The sequence below is a fragment of the Chaetodon trifascialis genome, chromosome 9, assembly GCF_039877785.1.
Source record: "Chaetodon trifascialis isolate fChaTrf1 chromosome 9, fChaTrf1.hap1, whole genome shotgun sequence".
Taxonomy (NCBI): Eukaryota; Metazoa; Chordata; class Actinopteri; order Chaetodontiformes; family Chaetodontidae; genus Chaetodon; species Chaetodon trifascialis.
The window spans coordinates 3457598-3474570 of NC_092064.1; the positions used below are offsets into that span (position 1 = coordinate 3457598).

Genomic DNA, 16973 nt, shown 5'->3' on the forward strand with positions numbered 1-16973 from the left:
GGAGTCCGTGATAATGCTTTGATTGACCGACTGGGCAGGGCAGGGGCAGGAAAACGCACCCCACTCTCCCCCACCTCCAACATCTCCCCCTTTACAAACTCACTCAATTTATGAATATGACTGGTGCGCGCTTTCCATGAGGTTTGTGGAGCCAAGACAAGTGATACATCTTCACGGACAGCGCAGTTTACGCATTGTTAAAACAGCGTTCTGTGAGTCCATGCATTACGTAAAAATACTACATTTTCATCTTATATTGTAACTTTTAAATAGGAATAACAGATACATTCTGATGCCGGTTTTCTTTTCTTTTTTTAAATAAAACGTTTTTCCTCTCGGAAAAATGCAATTATATCCGTTTCTCTTTTCAATTCCATGTAAATTATATTTGACACTTTTTTCGGAAGCGAATTGCAATAAGTGCAACGAAATAACATGAAATAATTTTTGCCCTATTTCTCATGAGCTTTTGACGTCGTTTCTTTCAAACTATGCGCTTTTTTTTTTTCATTTCCACGTGGTGACGTTTTCCAAGTAGGAATAGAGATGAAAAATTATACAAATGATATTAACTGAGCCAGTTTCACAGAAAGGGGGCTGTTTATTCCTGAAATACACGCATTAAGCAGTCAGAATGATCAATGCGTCGTAATATGAATTATGAATGTCAGCGCCTGTTTGCAATATTCCTTTGTAAAAAGAGAAAAAAATCCTGCAGAGAGACTGCAAACAGCAGGGCAGAGCAGCGGACCCGTACCCCACCCTCCACGTCCACCCGTCCACCCCCTCCTCCTCCTCCTCCTGCCCGGTACACTCAGTTGATCAAAGCTCCAGTCGGGGGTGATATTTCTCTCTGTATTACCGGAGTCACGGTTTGTCCCCCCGGCAGCCTACCCAGCCTCACCGGCCCCGCTGTAATGTCACAAAGGCCGGCGTTCCAACTTCACAGACCGGCAATCCCGGGGAGCTATACGTAGAGGAAGAAATAGCTTTTAGTATCTCTTTCTGATATTTTAAACACATTTTCACGACCCATCTAATCACCTGCTCGAGTCATCTTTATTCCAAAGTCTTCTCCTTCGTTTAGCCGAGCCCCTCATACATTGTTGTGGTGACATTGTGTCTCTTAACTGAGCCTGGAGGAGAGAGGGAAGACAAATAAACGTGTCATGATTAGAATTAATGATTGCATGCATCTTCACAGCCTCATTCATTATCTCAGATTAATTATCTCGCAGTGTACTAGTTCACTTGTCTGCACTTCATAAACCCCAAATCTCCCGGGCTGTTTTATAACACTATGGCCCTGGTGGAAGAATATCCTTTCCTATCTTGTCTTAAGTGTGGTAGCATGGCCTTCAGTGTCAAAATTCAGACTTTGGAGGTAGTAAAAGAAATGCTTAAAATATGAAATATGAATGAAGTAAAAGTCCCTTTAGCGGGCACCAGTACAAGATCAATTTCAGATGAATTTGGGTATTCAGATATGCATTTTCAGCTGGTGTCACTCTGATTTCCATTTTAACAGGCCTGTTGAAAGGCCTCCTGCCATCAAATCTGCCTCCGAACATTCTGAGATGAAAGTAGGACAAAAAGAATAAGTTTTGTTTTCTTTAACTTGAGCACAGACTGTCCCACAAATTCCAATTTACAACTTCTGCCTGCATCGGAATGAAAATATGCGTAAGAATGAAATCTATCGCGAGTAAGGGATTACATTGGTAAGGTTAAAACCATTTTTGCATTTAATAGTGTCTTTGCCTGGAGGGGAGTTGAGATATTTTTAAGCCTATAGCCTATATTTTGATTTCCTTCTATTCGTGGATTAATCTGCTTCTGTGAGCTGTCTTTTTTCCCGCTCTGGTTTATTCTAAATCAGTCAGAGATTATCCCAACTGACAGACTATCACGGTATCTTCTACACATAGAAATAACAACAACTTTTGCTGTTTACATGCTGCATTTACAAGTTTGTGTGGTGGGCGGGAGTGTAAGACCTGCAAACTGCAGGATTTCTGAGGTTATTTTCAGGTTCTTCTGCAGATTTTAGTGCAGAAAAATAAAAGAAAAAAGAAACGTGAGTTTTCAAGTCCAACAGAAACGCGACATTTCCATTGCTGACTGCCTTTTTATGCACAACTATGGACCGCCCAGTTGTCATGGAGCTCAATGACCCCTCTCTGCCTGTCTGTCTGATGGAAACGTTACCAGATGCTCAGCAGAATGCGCTCAGACGCATCATCCACGCAGAGACACAGAAAAGTAGGGAAAGGAAGGAAAACGAGAAGAAGAAGACTGGAGTAGCTGTGGAGGACGCCGGGCTGAAGAGACGGTAAAAGCGAAAACAAACAAAAAAGAGAGGGAGTGTGTGTGTGTTTTGAAGCCTTATCTCTCTTTTTCTTTAATCTAGTAACACATGTCCTGTTGAAGGGGCGCTCCCCAGACGCCGGGAGGCAGCTGGACGGGGACGGGCGGGCGTTTTGCATGAGAAGCAGCCCATATGCAAGAGGATGCTGGCGGGCTATTGCAAGAGATTAAATGGTTGTCCCTGGGTCAATTTTAGTGCTTAAAGTGCGCAGCTATTGAGCTTGATTACATTTTAAGACGAGCAAATAAACTCACCATTCAGAATGTTTTTACAACAAAGACAAATACATTTTCGTGCAGTAACTGCATTGACTCCCAGGCCACAATACAACAGTTTGCGTAAACAAACAAACGTTTCAAAGATTAATTACTCCAAACTAGTTTCCTGGCGAATACAAATCTTCGAATATGTTCAACTTTCCCCCCATATTAAACAATTTATTTTCATTTAGCTAGAAGGAAAAAAAATCATAGTAATGTTAAAGTCTTTAGGCCTGTAAATCATCGACACAAAACCCTTGACTAATCTCTTTGATGGGAAATGATTTATAATCCCTCAGACTGTTAGGCTCATGGTGTTATTTACGTACTTAAGGTGAACTTGAAGTGGATTGGACCTCCCTAATGAATCCTCCGTGTTGTCCGGGCCGCGAGCTCCTGACGGGCTGAGCTGCACGAGCTGTCAACTTTAGAGCCTTTCTGTCTTTCACTTCGACGCTTCCTCTCCATCACACCAAAAGAGAAGAGTGTGCTGCTGCTAATGCTCGAGGAAACACTGATAAAAGTAAATGATCACATGGCATTCTGTGATGTTGCACGGCACAGGAAAAGAGGACAGCGGTAACACCATATCTCGAGAAGCCAGTCGTCATCTAAATACGGCAGAGAAGTTCTGCAGCTTTCTGCTGCGTAATCAAACGCTTAGCATGGATGATGCGTTCAAGTGCAAAGCAGGCAGCTGACAATCTGATATTTCTACATAGGCCTACAGCTGATTTGTTGATGATAAAAGTTATTCTACAATAACAAAACAAACATGCCCAACTTGTGCGTAATTTTCTGGCGCAAAGTAACTTTACATGAATAAACAAGGAGCACGCCATGCAATATGCGCCTCCAGCTTCTTTATCCTGAAGACGCCACTGTATCTACCTGCTCAGATTCCTCCTTCATGCCCCCCTCATGCCCAGAAGACAATTTGTTCAGCAGATGAGAAGTGGAGTCTCTCCCTCCGCGCTGCTCGCCCTCCGCCGCGGCTGCTTTCTCCAAACACATTCACTAACATATGACAGTTTGCAGGGAAATTCTTGACAATTGGTGTCTTGAGTGTGTGGCATAAATAGCAGGCAGAGCCCTCGCTGGGTTATGATGGGGCGGCTTGATGGCTGCTGGCATGGCGCAGAGCTGATTGGTCCGGCCGCGGCCTGACGTCAGGAGGCTGGGAATAAGGCTGGGCTGGAGCTTTAGGAGCAAGACAGTGTACTGGAGACACAGCGCATCCCAGCATACACACGGTACTGGAGACTGAGGGCATCCCAGCATACACACTGAGTACTACCGGAGCCGCCAGCGCATCCCAGCATCCCCACAACCACAAGCTAAACGTCCAGGATCGTCGGACTGAGCGAGAGGGAAAACACTTATTTTTTCCCCATCTTTTGGGTGTGTGATTTTGTTTCTCGCCGGGTTTTGAACAGTGGATACGCTGCCATGTCAAAGTACACTGAATTATTTATAGGCGTGCGTGTCTTATTGTGTGACAGCTCTGCCCTTAAAGCATTTTATTAGATGTCTTTTCCAGCACTGACTGGCACACGACGCTCTTCTCAGCCGATGCGTCACTTCTAAGAGCGCCGGGACAACCAAACTGGCTCCGGTCTTCGCGCCTGAGCCGATCCGCAGCTTCCTGTGTTGAAACCTACATTTTTTGTTAAATTGCGTGTCTCACCCCGGATCCATTAAAGGACTGATTTATTTATTTTACTCATTGTGGCTTTTTCACCTGAGAGAGAGGACGCGGTCGCCATCCCTTCCCGTCTGTTTTTTTGGACGCTGAGCCTTTTTACGCATGCAGGGAGAAATCTGTGGTGACACTTGATCGACTGACTTCTCCGCGCACATTGACCCGGGAGCTCCAGGCGAATCAGGGAGGGAGAAAGCAGATACTCGGTCAATGCTCGACCTGTGCTGTTGATTTTGTTTGTGTGTGTGCTTCATTTGCGGGGTTGTTGCCCAGCCAAAGCCATGGTCCACTGCGCCGGCTGCGAGAGGCCTATTCTGGACCGTTTTCTGCTCAACGTGCTGGACAGAGCCTGGCACGTCAAGTGCGTGCAGTGCTGCGAGTGCAAATGTAATTTGACAGAGAAATGTTTTTCTCGAGAGGGCAGACTGTACTGCAAAAATGATTTCTTTAGGTAAGCTCGGGGAAGGTGTTTGTACATTACTGTTTTTTATAGTTATTATTGTTTTTGAATGTGTGCGGTTTTATGTCAGGAGCTGGACTGTACAGACAGCAGGTACACAGGCTCATATGCCTTTAGGAAATTGTGTAGCTTATAGAAATTTAAAGAAAAGCATAAAATAAGCAAAGATGGCGATGGCATATCAGAAAAAACACATGGAAAACACTCATATTTTAAGCCAAATGATTTGAATACTTATTAAAAAAAAAAGTGAACTCAAATTGTCTATAATCCTTTGCAGATGAAACTTTGCTATTTTCTATTTCATTTACCACTTCAAAATTAGTTGTGTGCTGTTCATTATCAATCGCTAGAAAAAGTGCTTTTTCAGACTAATACTTAAAACAAAATAAATTAGTATTATTATTTTTAAACTTAAGTTAGGACATATGTTGTATTTACAGTTAACGCTAAATAAATAAATAAATGAATGAATAAACCGACCTGTCCGTGCCTGCAGGCGTGAATGAGGACTTGGGAGCGATAAGCTTTGATTAGGAGCGAATAATTAAAAGCTTGTTAATTTGGATTCTTATGCAAAACAGCAACAAAAGAGGGACAGCGACATTAAACGCGTGTGCACTCGCTCTCAGCGGGAAGAGGAGGCGGTTTGTTAGGAAATCGAGGAAATCACACTTGGGGTGTATATTTCCAGCGTGCAGGCAGCCGGGGGAGCGCACAGGATCAAACCCCGGCCAGAGGAGCCGCGGCCCGGTGTGTTTACTCTGTCCGACTGAGAAGGACGTGATAAGTGGATTTGAATAGTAAACTAGTTGAAAGATAAAGTCCGCAGACAATGCAATCACAGACGTGATGTCAACAAGTAGTGCACACCACTCAATACACATTGTTTAATGGTAAAGTCATTGGCAGGGCTATGATTTATTATTCCAAGCAGCCTGCTGTGTCCGAGCATTCATCTAAATATTCACTGGATCTCTCCGCGTAAAATGTATTATATAATCTTAGTTTGGAAATGTAGAGCCAAAAAAATCTATATATTCATTCCATAACAACTAGTCACTTCAGTTGTATAGTGGCTTTTGGCGGAAGGAAATCACGTCATTATTTCAGTAAACAATTTGAAAAATTAAGACGGAGCTGATGCACAACATCTCTAAATTTCCGTTTACAGTTACATTTTTTTCCCCCAAAATTTTCTTTTGTATAAATTTCAGCTGCACACATAAAAAAAACATAATTCTTCTTCTTCTTCTTCTTCTTCTTCTTCTTCTTCTTCTTGTTATTATTATTATTATTATTATTATTATTATTATTACAACATCTAACATAAAAGTGTGGGCTGAGCATAAAGGCTTATTCGTTGGAAATAGCACAAGGTCCAAAAAACTCCTGCAATGCGTCTTTTAAAGTGCAAGTCCATCATGAAGCTCTTATCTTTTCTCCATATTTTGAGTGTCTGGAGTTTATCCATATTTTCATTTTTTGTATTTAAATGTTCTTTTCATGAATGGTTTATCATTCGACGTTAGTCCCCAAATTGCGCGTTATAGTGCCCATTAAGGATTTTAAAATGAGCGCGACTTCAAGTCTGGAACCTGCTATAAATTCTTTCTTTTTTTTTTTTTCTGATACAAAAAAGTAACTTCAAGCTTTACTGAGTGAACCGCGTTTCAAAAGCTGCTAATCGATGTCTAGATTTAGTAAAACAAGGCTTCGTCCCAAACCTGGCTGGACGTTGTTATTATTAGTTAAAGATGAGGAATGCTTTCTGTGAAATGTGTCTGATAATGACAGTCATCCCCGCTCCTTTCCCTCCTGCAGGCGTTTCGGCACCAAGTGTGGCGGTTGTTCGCAGGGCATCTCTCCTAACGACCTGGTCCGGAGAGCCAGGAGCAAAGTGTTTCACCTCAACTGCTTCACCTGCATGATGTGCAATAAGCAGCTCTCCACCGGCGAGGAGCTCTACATCATAGACGAGAACAAATTCGTTTGCAAAGACGATTACCTAAACAACGCAAGTGTAAAAGACACCAACCTCCTCTCAGGTACGGAGGGAGCCCTGCGAGTGCGTGTGTGCGTGTGAGCGTGTGAGTGCAAGGCGGGATAAATTGTGATGGATGTGATGTGTTCAGCCCCGCAGTGGCTTCATCATTTCCATGACCAGGACTTAGACGGCGTTCAGGGAATGGAATTCAACAAAAAACCCACAGTCTATTGTCTATTGATCATTCTGTCCCCAAATGTGGAATAGCTTCAGTTTAAGCCTTTCTTTTCTCTCATAGCGGTTAAGATTATGATCTGCATTCAGGCCTGTAATGTAAATAGGTGACTATTTGTTCTATAATCTGTCATGTAAGGTTTTCATTTCGTTTGTTGCTTAATATTCAAGCAACTCTGCAGATAGAAAAGAAAAAAAGAAAAACACATCAGCTGCCACTTACTGGTCCAAGGGATGTTTCCGTCTTTATGGATTTATATGAATCTTAATGGTGTATCGCATAAAACACCACCAAAGTGATTGTTTTTAAGTGTAAAAACTCAGAAAATGTCGTTTATTAATGAATGTGATAGTTTGCCTCACCGAATTCAGGTCATAGTTCAGCCACCTTGAACTGACCGCTGCATCACTGCTGACACGTGGCACAGTGATAAATATGGTTCATTTTCGATTCTAATTTAGAACGGGATTGATTTTGTCCTATTCTGCTGTAGTTTAGCGCTGCAATAATTCAGTGCAATGTTTTTGGAGAATGGTTGTGGTTATTCTAATTTTCACATGTCATTTCTCTAGTAACGGCATGCAGCGACCCCAGTTTATCGCCGGATTCTCAAGACCCCCTGCAAGACGACGTGGTCCTGAAGGACACGGAGATAGCCACCCTGTCCGACAAAGAAACGGTTAATAACGAGAACGACGACCAGAACCTCGGAGGGAAGCGGCGCGGCCCGCGAACCACCATCAAGGCCAAGCAACTGGAGACCCTGAAGGCGGCGTTCGCTGCAACCCCCAAACCCACCAGACACATCAGGGAGCAGCTGGCCCAGGAGACCGGCCTCAACATGAGGGTCATCCAGGTAAAGAGACATCTACCTAAAATCCAAGATGGGCTTGGGTCTGCCTCTCAGAGATCCCGCGGGAGTTCCAGGGCGTTCAAGTGGATTATCCGTTTTATTTCACCCCGAATTCATCCATAAACCACCAAATAAAGAGATACAGGCCTATAACAGCACATCTTATGTATTATAAAATGCTGGTGTTTCTTAAAATGGTGTCCCCCCCCCCCCCAAAAAAAAGAACGAAAGAAAAAAAAAATCACTAGGCTGTTGTAATTATCGGTTCCACCAGCCCCTGTAATTTATATACGGTTCAATAGGAAGTCATCTGAACGCGGATCTTCTGCTTCTGTCTGAGATGGGCTGAAATATTATGAAATGAATATTCAGGGGACACCCACGGGTTGAGGAGGTGAGCTCGCGCCTTTTCTGTTTTATAGGGTGTTACGAACCCATTAAAAGGTGTGATGTAACAGCTTATATTTTATGTTAAAACGTCCCTGCCAGGCAGCCAGACTGTCATGACCGCGCAGGCCTCATCACATCAGAGAGGCTCCACCTCCCCCAGCATCAACTTTCCCCTCACCTCCCCCTCTCACATCCTTCACCCCTCTTTAAAGGAGGCCTCGTCCCTTCAAACTGCGTGGTCACATTGAATTCATTAAGCCACAGATTGGCCGACGGACGAGGTTGATTTGGAAACGGGTAATTTATATGGGTATTTTTGATTCTTGGCGCTCGCACGGGGCAAAGTCGCCAACTGGCGCTGGGCTGCTGGGAGCGCTGGGAGTCCTGGCAAAGCGCTGCCATCACGTTTTGCGACCACATTTAGCCATGCTGTGAGCATTTCCAGCCAAGTGGAAAGGCAGAAATCTGTTTCAAGGGTCTTCAGATTGTCTCTTCAGAACTCTGAATTACAGCAGGCCCGTATTAAGTAAAACAAAGAGCGACACAGAGAACTGGCAGCACATTATTATTATTATAATTATTATTATAATTATTATTGTTGTTGTTGTTGTTGTTGTCGTCGTCGTCGTCGTTGTTGTTGTTGATATATTTTATTAGTATTTTAGGTGATGGGGGACTATTTCATTTTCTTTGATGATTCATAAAATTTTTCGAACGTGATTGTTTTATGTGGCGCACCAAACTATTGATAGAGATGCCTGTTGAGTTGTGAGCCAAAATATTATTGCGCATCAGGAATCATAACAGACGCTGCCAGAAAAGGTAGGCACTTTTCTGCATTTTAATTTTACGAACAGGTTTCCATAAATGTGATCTTTTCTTTCTCGAGGAAAGTTTCACAGTGTGGATAAAGGCTGCGGGGCAGATCAAAGGTAAAAAGGTTTAGCACAGCAGATTAATGGCGATAAAGTGAAAGTGGTAGAGTAGGGGTATCTAATATGTATGAGCACGTGGGAAAGGGAAGAGCGTAATTAAGGGAAGCTGGCCTATAGATTAGGAAATGATAACCTCCAAGAGCCCCGTAATATATTGGTAACAACCCTCCTATTAACTATTAATTGGAGATTTTAAGCCCCCGCTGCTACAGCCTTCAGTCGGAGTAAATGGAGGGTTAAAAGATCATTAGGGAGGTTAGATGTGACTCTCGCTCCTGTAACGATAATTGGGCGCCGTCCTCTCCACCGCACAGCCTCACGGCTTTAACGCACCGGCTCATCACGTCCGCCGCAAAACATCCACAGAGCTCAGTTATTTACTCTAATAAGAAACCCGTGCGGTGCAGGCGCCAAGGTAAATATGACACCTCATTACACCTTCTTTTGTATGGGGGAGGTTTATTTGCATATTCAAAAAAAAATCCACAATGCGCCAATTTTGGTTTGTTTACATATTTATTCACACATTTCTGCCGCCTTAAATTCTCAGCACAGCAGCCCTTAGGCCCCCTCTCAATCACCTCTCTGCTCTCTTCTCATCTCCCACACATGATATTGACATGCAATCAAAATGGCGTCAGCAGCTTACTGCATGTTTGCTGAGCGATACGAAGTGACCTGTATACGTGTGTGTGTGTGTGTGTGTGTGTGTGTGTGTGTGTGTGTGTGTGTGTGTGTGTGTGTGTGTGTGTGTGTGTGTCCAGGTCTGGTTCCAGAACCGACGTTCCAAAGAAAGGCGCATGAAGCAGCTGAGCGCACTGGGGGCCCGGAGGCACGCGTTTTTCCGGAGCCCGAGGCGAATGAGGACGCTGGTGGACCGGCTGGAGCCCGGTGAGCTGATCCCCAACGGGCCCTTCTCTTACTATGGAGGTATGCTCACAGTTTAGGTCATTGTAACAATAATTTTAACTTTATTTTTTGTAACGTTGTCCTGTCTTTTCATCCTATGGCATGTTTAATTGACGCTTCTGGCTTGATCCTTGCTTTCTACATCTTTTTCTTCTCCCCGAGTCGCTGCTATGTGTCTCACACATTTCACATATTCAAAATTCTAACTTGTATGTTTCCTTATTTTTTCCATTAATCTGTCATTTATTTCTGTTTCATGCTGACATGAAACAGAAATAAATGATATGTAATGAAATGAAAGTGCTTAGGCGTTCAAAAACAAATAAAGCAGTTTTTGTTTGTTTGTTTGTTTTTCGGTCTTTGTTGACTGTATAAAGACGCCGCCACCTCCAGGAAAGAGAAACCATGTCAGGCCTGTGTACCTTTGGTTTCCTTCGCTCTTTTCCAAAAAGCACAGAATTAGTATCTATATAAACAAATACAATGCAATGATTTTCTGTGCTTGCTTTACATTATGGCAACATTTGATATTCAGCTTTAAGGCTCTTACTTACTTAAAATCAACTGATATATTGTTCAGTTTGGGTCACCTTGTCCAGGCATTTGGAAATCATTGAGATGAGTTGCAGTGAAATTAGTTTACATCTCTGTGATTTGATACTGCACTCTTCTTTGGAATGCTTTGAAATATCTGATAATTTTCAGAGAATTTCATTTGTGCTCAGGCCTTTGTCCGTTCTGCTGAAGCAAAAAGTCTAATAATATAATGCTGAATTGAGAAAAAAAAAAATCGGTCTCAGTAGGTAGAATCGCTGATGAAATGGCCCCCATTTTAATTAATTTTGTGGCCACGTTGTTCTCCCCACCCAATTGCAGTTTTGATTTAAGTGTAACGTGCTCTGTGACTAATGTTGTACGGCGAGGGTCTCTCTCCCTCCCTTATACAAATCAAGCTATGTATATTCAATGAATTCCTCACTGTCTCCAGGATTATTTCTGCACACCATTGTTCTCAGCTAATGTTGATTTTTTTCTTCTTTTGAATCTGCAGATTATCAAAGCGAGTACTATGGCCCTGGAGGGAATTATGACTTCTTCCCCCAGGGGCCTCCGTCTTCACAGGCCCAGACCCCGGTTGATCTCCCTTTCGTGCCCTCCTCAGGCCCCACGGGCACCCCCCTTGGAGGTATGGACCACCCCCTGCCGGGCCACCACCCCTCCAGCGACGTGCAGCGCTTCTCAGATATCATGTCCCACCACCCGGGGGAATCTCCCAGCCCGGAGCCTGGCATCCCAGGGCCCCTGCACAGCATCTCCTCCGAGGTGTTCGGCCCTAGTCCGCCCTTTACCTCACTGTCGCTCAACGGCAGCGGATACAACAACCACCTGTCCCACCCGCCCTCGGAAATGAACGAGGGCACTGTGTGGTAGCTTTATGAGAGAGCGGACTTTACTGGCAAGAGATTCGGTAACAGAGGGTGGTGAGGTTTGGTGGTGTTGGGGCCTGGGGTCGAGAACAGGGACATGGATATTGACAGGGTTAGGGCAACGCCATTGAATCAGTTTTTTTTGTTTGTTTTTGGAGTTTTCATATTTATTTATTTATTTATTTTCTCATTTGATTTGACGATCTTTTTGGTGGGGAAAGCATATTTTGCATAAAAAATTATGCTCAAAAACATTGTCCAGTATGGTGTTTAGGTGTTTCAAATGCTTCTTTGCCCCTCCACCGCCCCACCCTTCACCCAAAACTGGACTTCAAAAAGAAAAAAAAAAACAAAACAGCTGGGCAAGACTGCTGAACTGCCCCCCCCCCCATTCACCCCCCTTTCTTTGGGCCCCTGGGGCACCCTGTCACTCCTCCTGACTCCTGTCAGTGGTCGGGCATCATGACCAAACCCTCAAACACTCACCAGTGGGGTAAAAAAACAACCCTTTCGAAATCTCCTATAGTATGTCCCGAACACAAAACGTCATTAGCTACTGTCAAAGACTTCAATAGCTTTACAGAGAGAGAATAAAGGGGCCGATGGTTGGTTGTGTGCTGACCTGGCACTGTAGGATGGCTGAGCGGCGTTCAGACTATGTTCGAGGCACTAGACTTGTCCCTTGTATTTATTCAGAAGCTCCTCAGACCTCTTTGCCTCTCAAGGCTCTGCCATATTGACACTTAACCTTTTTGACACTATTTTTCGAAGGCCAGAGGAAATGACAATTTTTCCTCCGTCTGGACTATTTGTTTCTCTTTTTTTCTTGGTTTCAGAATTTCCACCAAATCTGATGAAGGCCGCCTTCAAAAGGCAAACAGTAAAAACCCTCTACAGATTGCAAACCCTTTATTTAAAATGGAAGTGAACTTGAAATGTTGAAATGAAGTCTACCTTCTAAAAATCTTCTACTGGGGTTCTAAATGGGACTTAGAACAGTCAACTGTTTACGTAATCTATTTAATTCAGGAGTCCAGAAGTCTCGAAAACCATGTTTTAGAACCTCTTGATCCATATAAAAATGTTCCAAGCAACCAACCAAACTTTTGTATTGATTTCATTTATATTGTATGAAGATAAAAACAAATTTGCTGGGGTTGTGGTTCACTGTGCTAGTTTGTACAAGATGTTGTTTACAAAAAAGGTAAAAAAAAAAAAAAAAAAAAAAAAAAAAAACCTAAGTTAAGTAGACATTTACCAAATTAAAAAAAAATAGCACAAATACTGTTAAAGTGCTTTGCACCATCATCTGCAGAACGTGTTGAGACAAAATGTGTTAAAAGGAGTAATTGACTTCTTAATTTTTTTAGTCTGCTGACAATACATTCATAAAATTGTTAATATAACATACTTAGACAGGTTTTATTTTTGTGTCTTTGAAGGAGAAAAATCCAAACTATTAAAAATTGATGGTCAAATATGCAGCTAGTAGCTGCTACATCTCTTTGAATATCAAGCCCTCATGGTATGTCTTTTACTGTTCCAATAAACCTAAGCTTATGTGACCTCCAGTGCATATTAGACCATTCACTGTATAAATACAACATGTTGACAAAAATGTGTTTCTAATAAAACTAGAAAATATACTTATGAACATATTTTCTTTGCAGCAGCTATCTTACAGTATACCTGTACATTGCAGTGTGTTACATATCGCACGGTGTCAGTGCAGCCACACATCACAGGGCTCTCTGTAAGGTACTTATCAGGCCAGTGTCACTCATTTCAAAATGAATGCTTTTTGTCTACATGTCTAATTTTCCATTTACTTGGAGTGTGAAATAATTGGCCTTTGCAGACATGATGACAGGTAAACATTTGTTAATTCTGATGAGTGTATTTCAAAAACACTGAGTGAAACTGAAACGGCAGTTAGTGAAAAGTGCTGAAAAGTCGCAACAAAAAAGGAGTCTGAATGACAACTTCACATGTAGAAACAAGCAAGTCATGCTTTGCAGTATGAGTTTTGTGACGCTAATCATAAGCTGTCAGCAAAGAATTTTCTCTTTTCCTGGATGCTACAGCCTTGCACCAGATCACGATGGCTTGAGGAGCAATTCATAGACAAATAGAACAAGGGTTTGGGCAACAGAAAACTTTTCTCCTGGTGGACTGGATTGCTGCAGCCAACACAAGGGGGAGTGAATTCACAACTTATGCTGATGTCATTGCTTTCCCCAACCACTTTGGCTCTAGACCCAGAATCTTCCACTCAGTCACTCGAGGTCGTCAACTAATCATAAGCAGTTAGCTGTGCAACTGTGAAGGACAATGATGAAATTTCCGTGACCGCAGCTCTCCTGCTTGTTATGCTTTTATTAGCTCGCCCCTACATTATTATTCTCTGCAGCTTACTGTTCGTGGTGCGGTCTGACGGCTGGGAGGGACCTCTCCTAACGTATTTGAACTAACATCATCGTAGTAATGATCCAGAAGCCCAAACACTGAGGCTTTTGCAGGAAGGATGAAAAAAGTATGCATACTTGTAGGGAAACTAGTCAGGCCTTGGGATCGTGGCATGAATCCGGGGGAACCTTTATCTCCCAAACCTTGCATGTGCAGTTAGGACCGTATGCAATCCCAGTTTTCTCCCCTGCCTCCAGACTGTAATCCACCATGAATTAATCATGGTCTTGAGAGTTAACCAAGCTTGGGGAGGTGGTGTAGAAGGTGGGGGTTGAGGCCCTGTGGAAGGATATAGGTCTCTGGTGAGCCCCTGGGCTTAGCCCCCCCTGTGGTAACACCATGCACTGGCAACTGACCGCCCCAGAGGCAACGGCTCTTTGAATTTAAATCTCCTATTGATTGCTCATCAGCTGTTGATGCAAACTGACCTTGTAGTGTAAAAAATAAAACAAGCCTTAAGAGCATTGAATGGGTTTAAAATGACATTTTAAATCTCTCAGTCAGGACGTTTGAATAGCCCACACACCCACTGGGAGCCAAAATAAGTGTACTGTATGTGCAAGTGTGTGATGAGGGGGTGACGGGGGGATAAATGCTTAGAGGAAGGAGGGGGTTGTACAAAATGGTTTACTTTAGGGTACAACAGGGGCAAAAATATTGAGCCAATAGGAGGATCAGGCCCAGCAGGCAAACACTGAGATACTTGCGTTCAAAATGAGAGGGGTTTTTTTTAGAGCCCCTCTCCATATAAGAAGCATTTGGCTGCTAGCTTTAAATGCAGAGTGGCTCAGCTGGAAGTGTACCCTCTCCTCAGCGAGTGTAAGCACACACACATGGCACCGGTTCTCGTTTCTTCTCAAACAAACGACACATGTAGGGGAAGCCAATTTCTTGGCCAGGAATGAGAAAGCGCTGTTAATCAATGGAGCGGGCTGGTTGATCGCTGAGCCACATTTCCCTGGCTCAATACTCAGCGAGTGGGTGATACACAGTCATGTAGCAGCCTGATAAGCAGACCTCTGCTGACGAGCTGTTTGTTTTGCCACCTCACTACTCTTTACACTTCCACCTCCCCCTCTCAGACTACATCCACACTAACATGTTTTCATTTTAAGACTGTTTTAAGATGATAAAGATCTCCATCCAGGCAAGTGTTTTAGCACCATTTCAGAAACAATCTCTGTCCATACTAACACACCTAAAAAAGCATATCACATGACCATCCATGTACACTGTGGAGAAGTAGATCATCTACTCTGCAGTGGGTTGCTTAGTTGCAGAAAATGCTGCAAAAGAACAGCAATGTCGAAAAGTAAGACCAGAGATTTTTTTACTTGCACCGACTGCAAGGTGAGTGGTGCCTGTAATTCATTGTCTGTGTTGAATTAACCACTGCTAGTCAAGCCTGATGTTTGTTTTCTTATGGAAAAGGGTCATATGATAGATGCGTGATGAATCAGGGAAGGACACAAAAATGGGTGTCTGCGTCATCATTTTCAAAAGTCTCAATTTCCAGCCACTCAGACTAAAAGGCAATCCTGGATTTTTCAAACTGAAACGGGGTCAGCAGAATTTCCAGAAGTCTCCATTTCAGGGGTTCAAAAAGGAAAATAGCAAAAGTGATGCATGATTAAATAAAAATTTATTAGTGTAGATGTAGCCCCAAAGGCTAAAGACAGAACAGGATTTTTTAATAATATGACCATTTCTTTCACTGTTTAAGTAATATTCACAGGCATTGTTGTCTTACAAATAATGCCAGATTTCCCCATAGATATATAATTTAAGAGGGATTCAACCTATAGCCAGACAAGGAAACATTTTTTTTCCCTCTGAACATCTAGACTGTAATACTACAGCTCTTTTAAAGAAAAAAATCCTTTTCTGGACAGATATTGATGCATTTTTCACTTTCGTTTTTGCTGAATACATATGATCAGCTATGGGCACCATGGATGAAAAGAGAAACAGAAGAATACCACCATCAGAAAGTTAGACATAATCGTCAGAACATCCAAGAAAAAGACAAAAAACAACGGGAAAAAAAATGCAGACAGGACCAATAATGGACATGGAAGAACTAAAAAAGAATCTTCTGATGCAGATAGTGTTGTGATGAAAGTGATTTCTGCATAAATAGAATTTGATCAGTCTAATGTTCTCCATACACTGGAGTGACCAGGTAATAAAAGAAATCAAGTCAAATATGATAATGTCCTGTGACTTTGGATGGAAATAGTTTATGTACACTTTGTACAGAATTGCTTTACATTTATTTTATTTTAGCCAGGGCTGATGCCAGAAATACTGACAACAAAACAAAGCTCTGTCTGATTGTTTGTTGTATTAGATTATTTAGCTAACTGTTTAAATTAAAATTTCAAATTAAAAAATGTTTACATTAAATGCTAATATATTTATTGACCTAAATGTACAATTTTCACAAATGTTGGAATCAGCTTGTAATATACCTATATTGTGTAAGTTTTTAATTGTGGTCCTAACTCCAATAAGCCTTGAAATTCCCAGAAAAATTACCCAGAACATGATCACATTGTCCTTAATGGTACGGCCCTGATTGGAGTGTAAACAGGGAAGAAGTCCAATGTTTAGATCTGTTCTCAGTCAAGATTAAAATCTGGCCTACAGAATTTGGAGTTGCTCCATTAGGTTAAAATAAAATTACATTTGTGCACACTTGGAAAATACCCAAGGTGATTTCCTCACACATTATCTAGCACTGTACCTTTAGCCTTGTGAAGCAAAAAAATATAGCTCAGCCACGATCAGCTCCATTCCAAAATACACACATTTACACTAGTTGGTAGTTTATTAGGTATACCTAGCTTAAACCTATGCAAACTAATACAACAGTCCTGCAACAATTGCTACAATCATGAATTTTGTAATGTTCAGTTTTTATTGAACCTATTTTACAGAGGTAAAATAACATTGTGAGGTAAAAAACATTCAGCTGTGTA

General features: G+C 42.3%; 1 protein-coding gene and 1 long non-coding RNA gene across 3 annotated transcripts; one reads left to right on the forward strand and one right to left on the reverse strand.

Annotated features, from left to right (window-relative positions):
* Positions 1–809: 809 nt before the first annotated feature.
* Positions 810–3694, reverse strand: LOC139336800 (uncharacterized). 2 transcript variants are annotated; one of them, XR_011602495.1, is made up of 4 exons: positions 3520–3694; positions 2958–3124; positions 1045–1136; positions 810–967 (listed from the first exon to the last, which is right to left on the reverse strand). It is a non-coding gene; the product is annotated as an uncharacterized lncRNA (long non-coding RNA). The 2 variants fall into 2 exon arrangements; XR_011602494.1 differs by having other exon boundaries at positions 2958–3130.
* A 144-nt stretch (positions 3695–3838) lies between these two features.
* On the forward strand, positions 3839–12723 carry lhx1a (LIM homeobox 1a). Its single transcript, XM_070970412.1, has 5 exons — positions 3839–4781; positions 6615–6838; positions 7585–7868; positions 9955–10120; positions 11151–12723. Exons 1-5 carry the CDS (start codon positions 4612–4614, stop codon positions 11528–11530), a joined length of 1224 nt encoding a protein of 407 aa, XP_070826513.1. The 5' UTR covers positions 3839–4611; the 3' UTR covers positions 11531–12723.
* The last annotated feature ends 4250 nt before the right edge of the window (positions 12724–16973 follow it).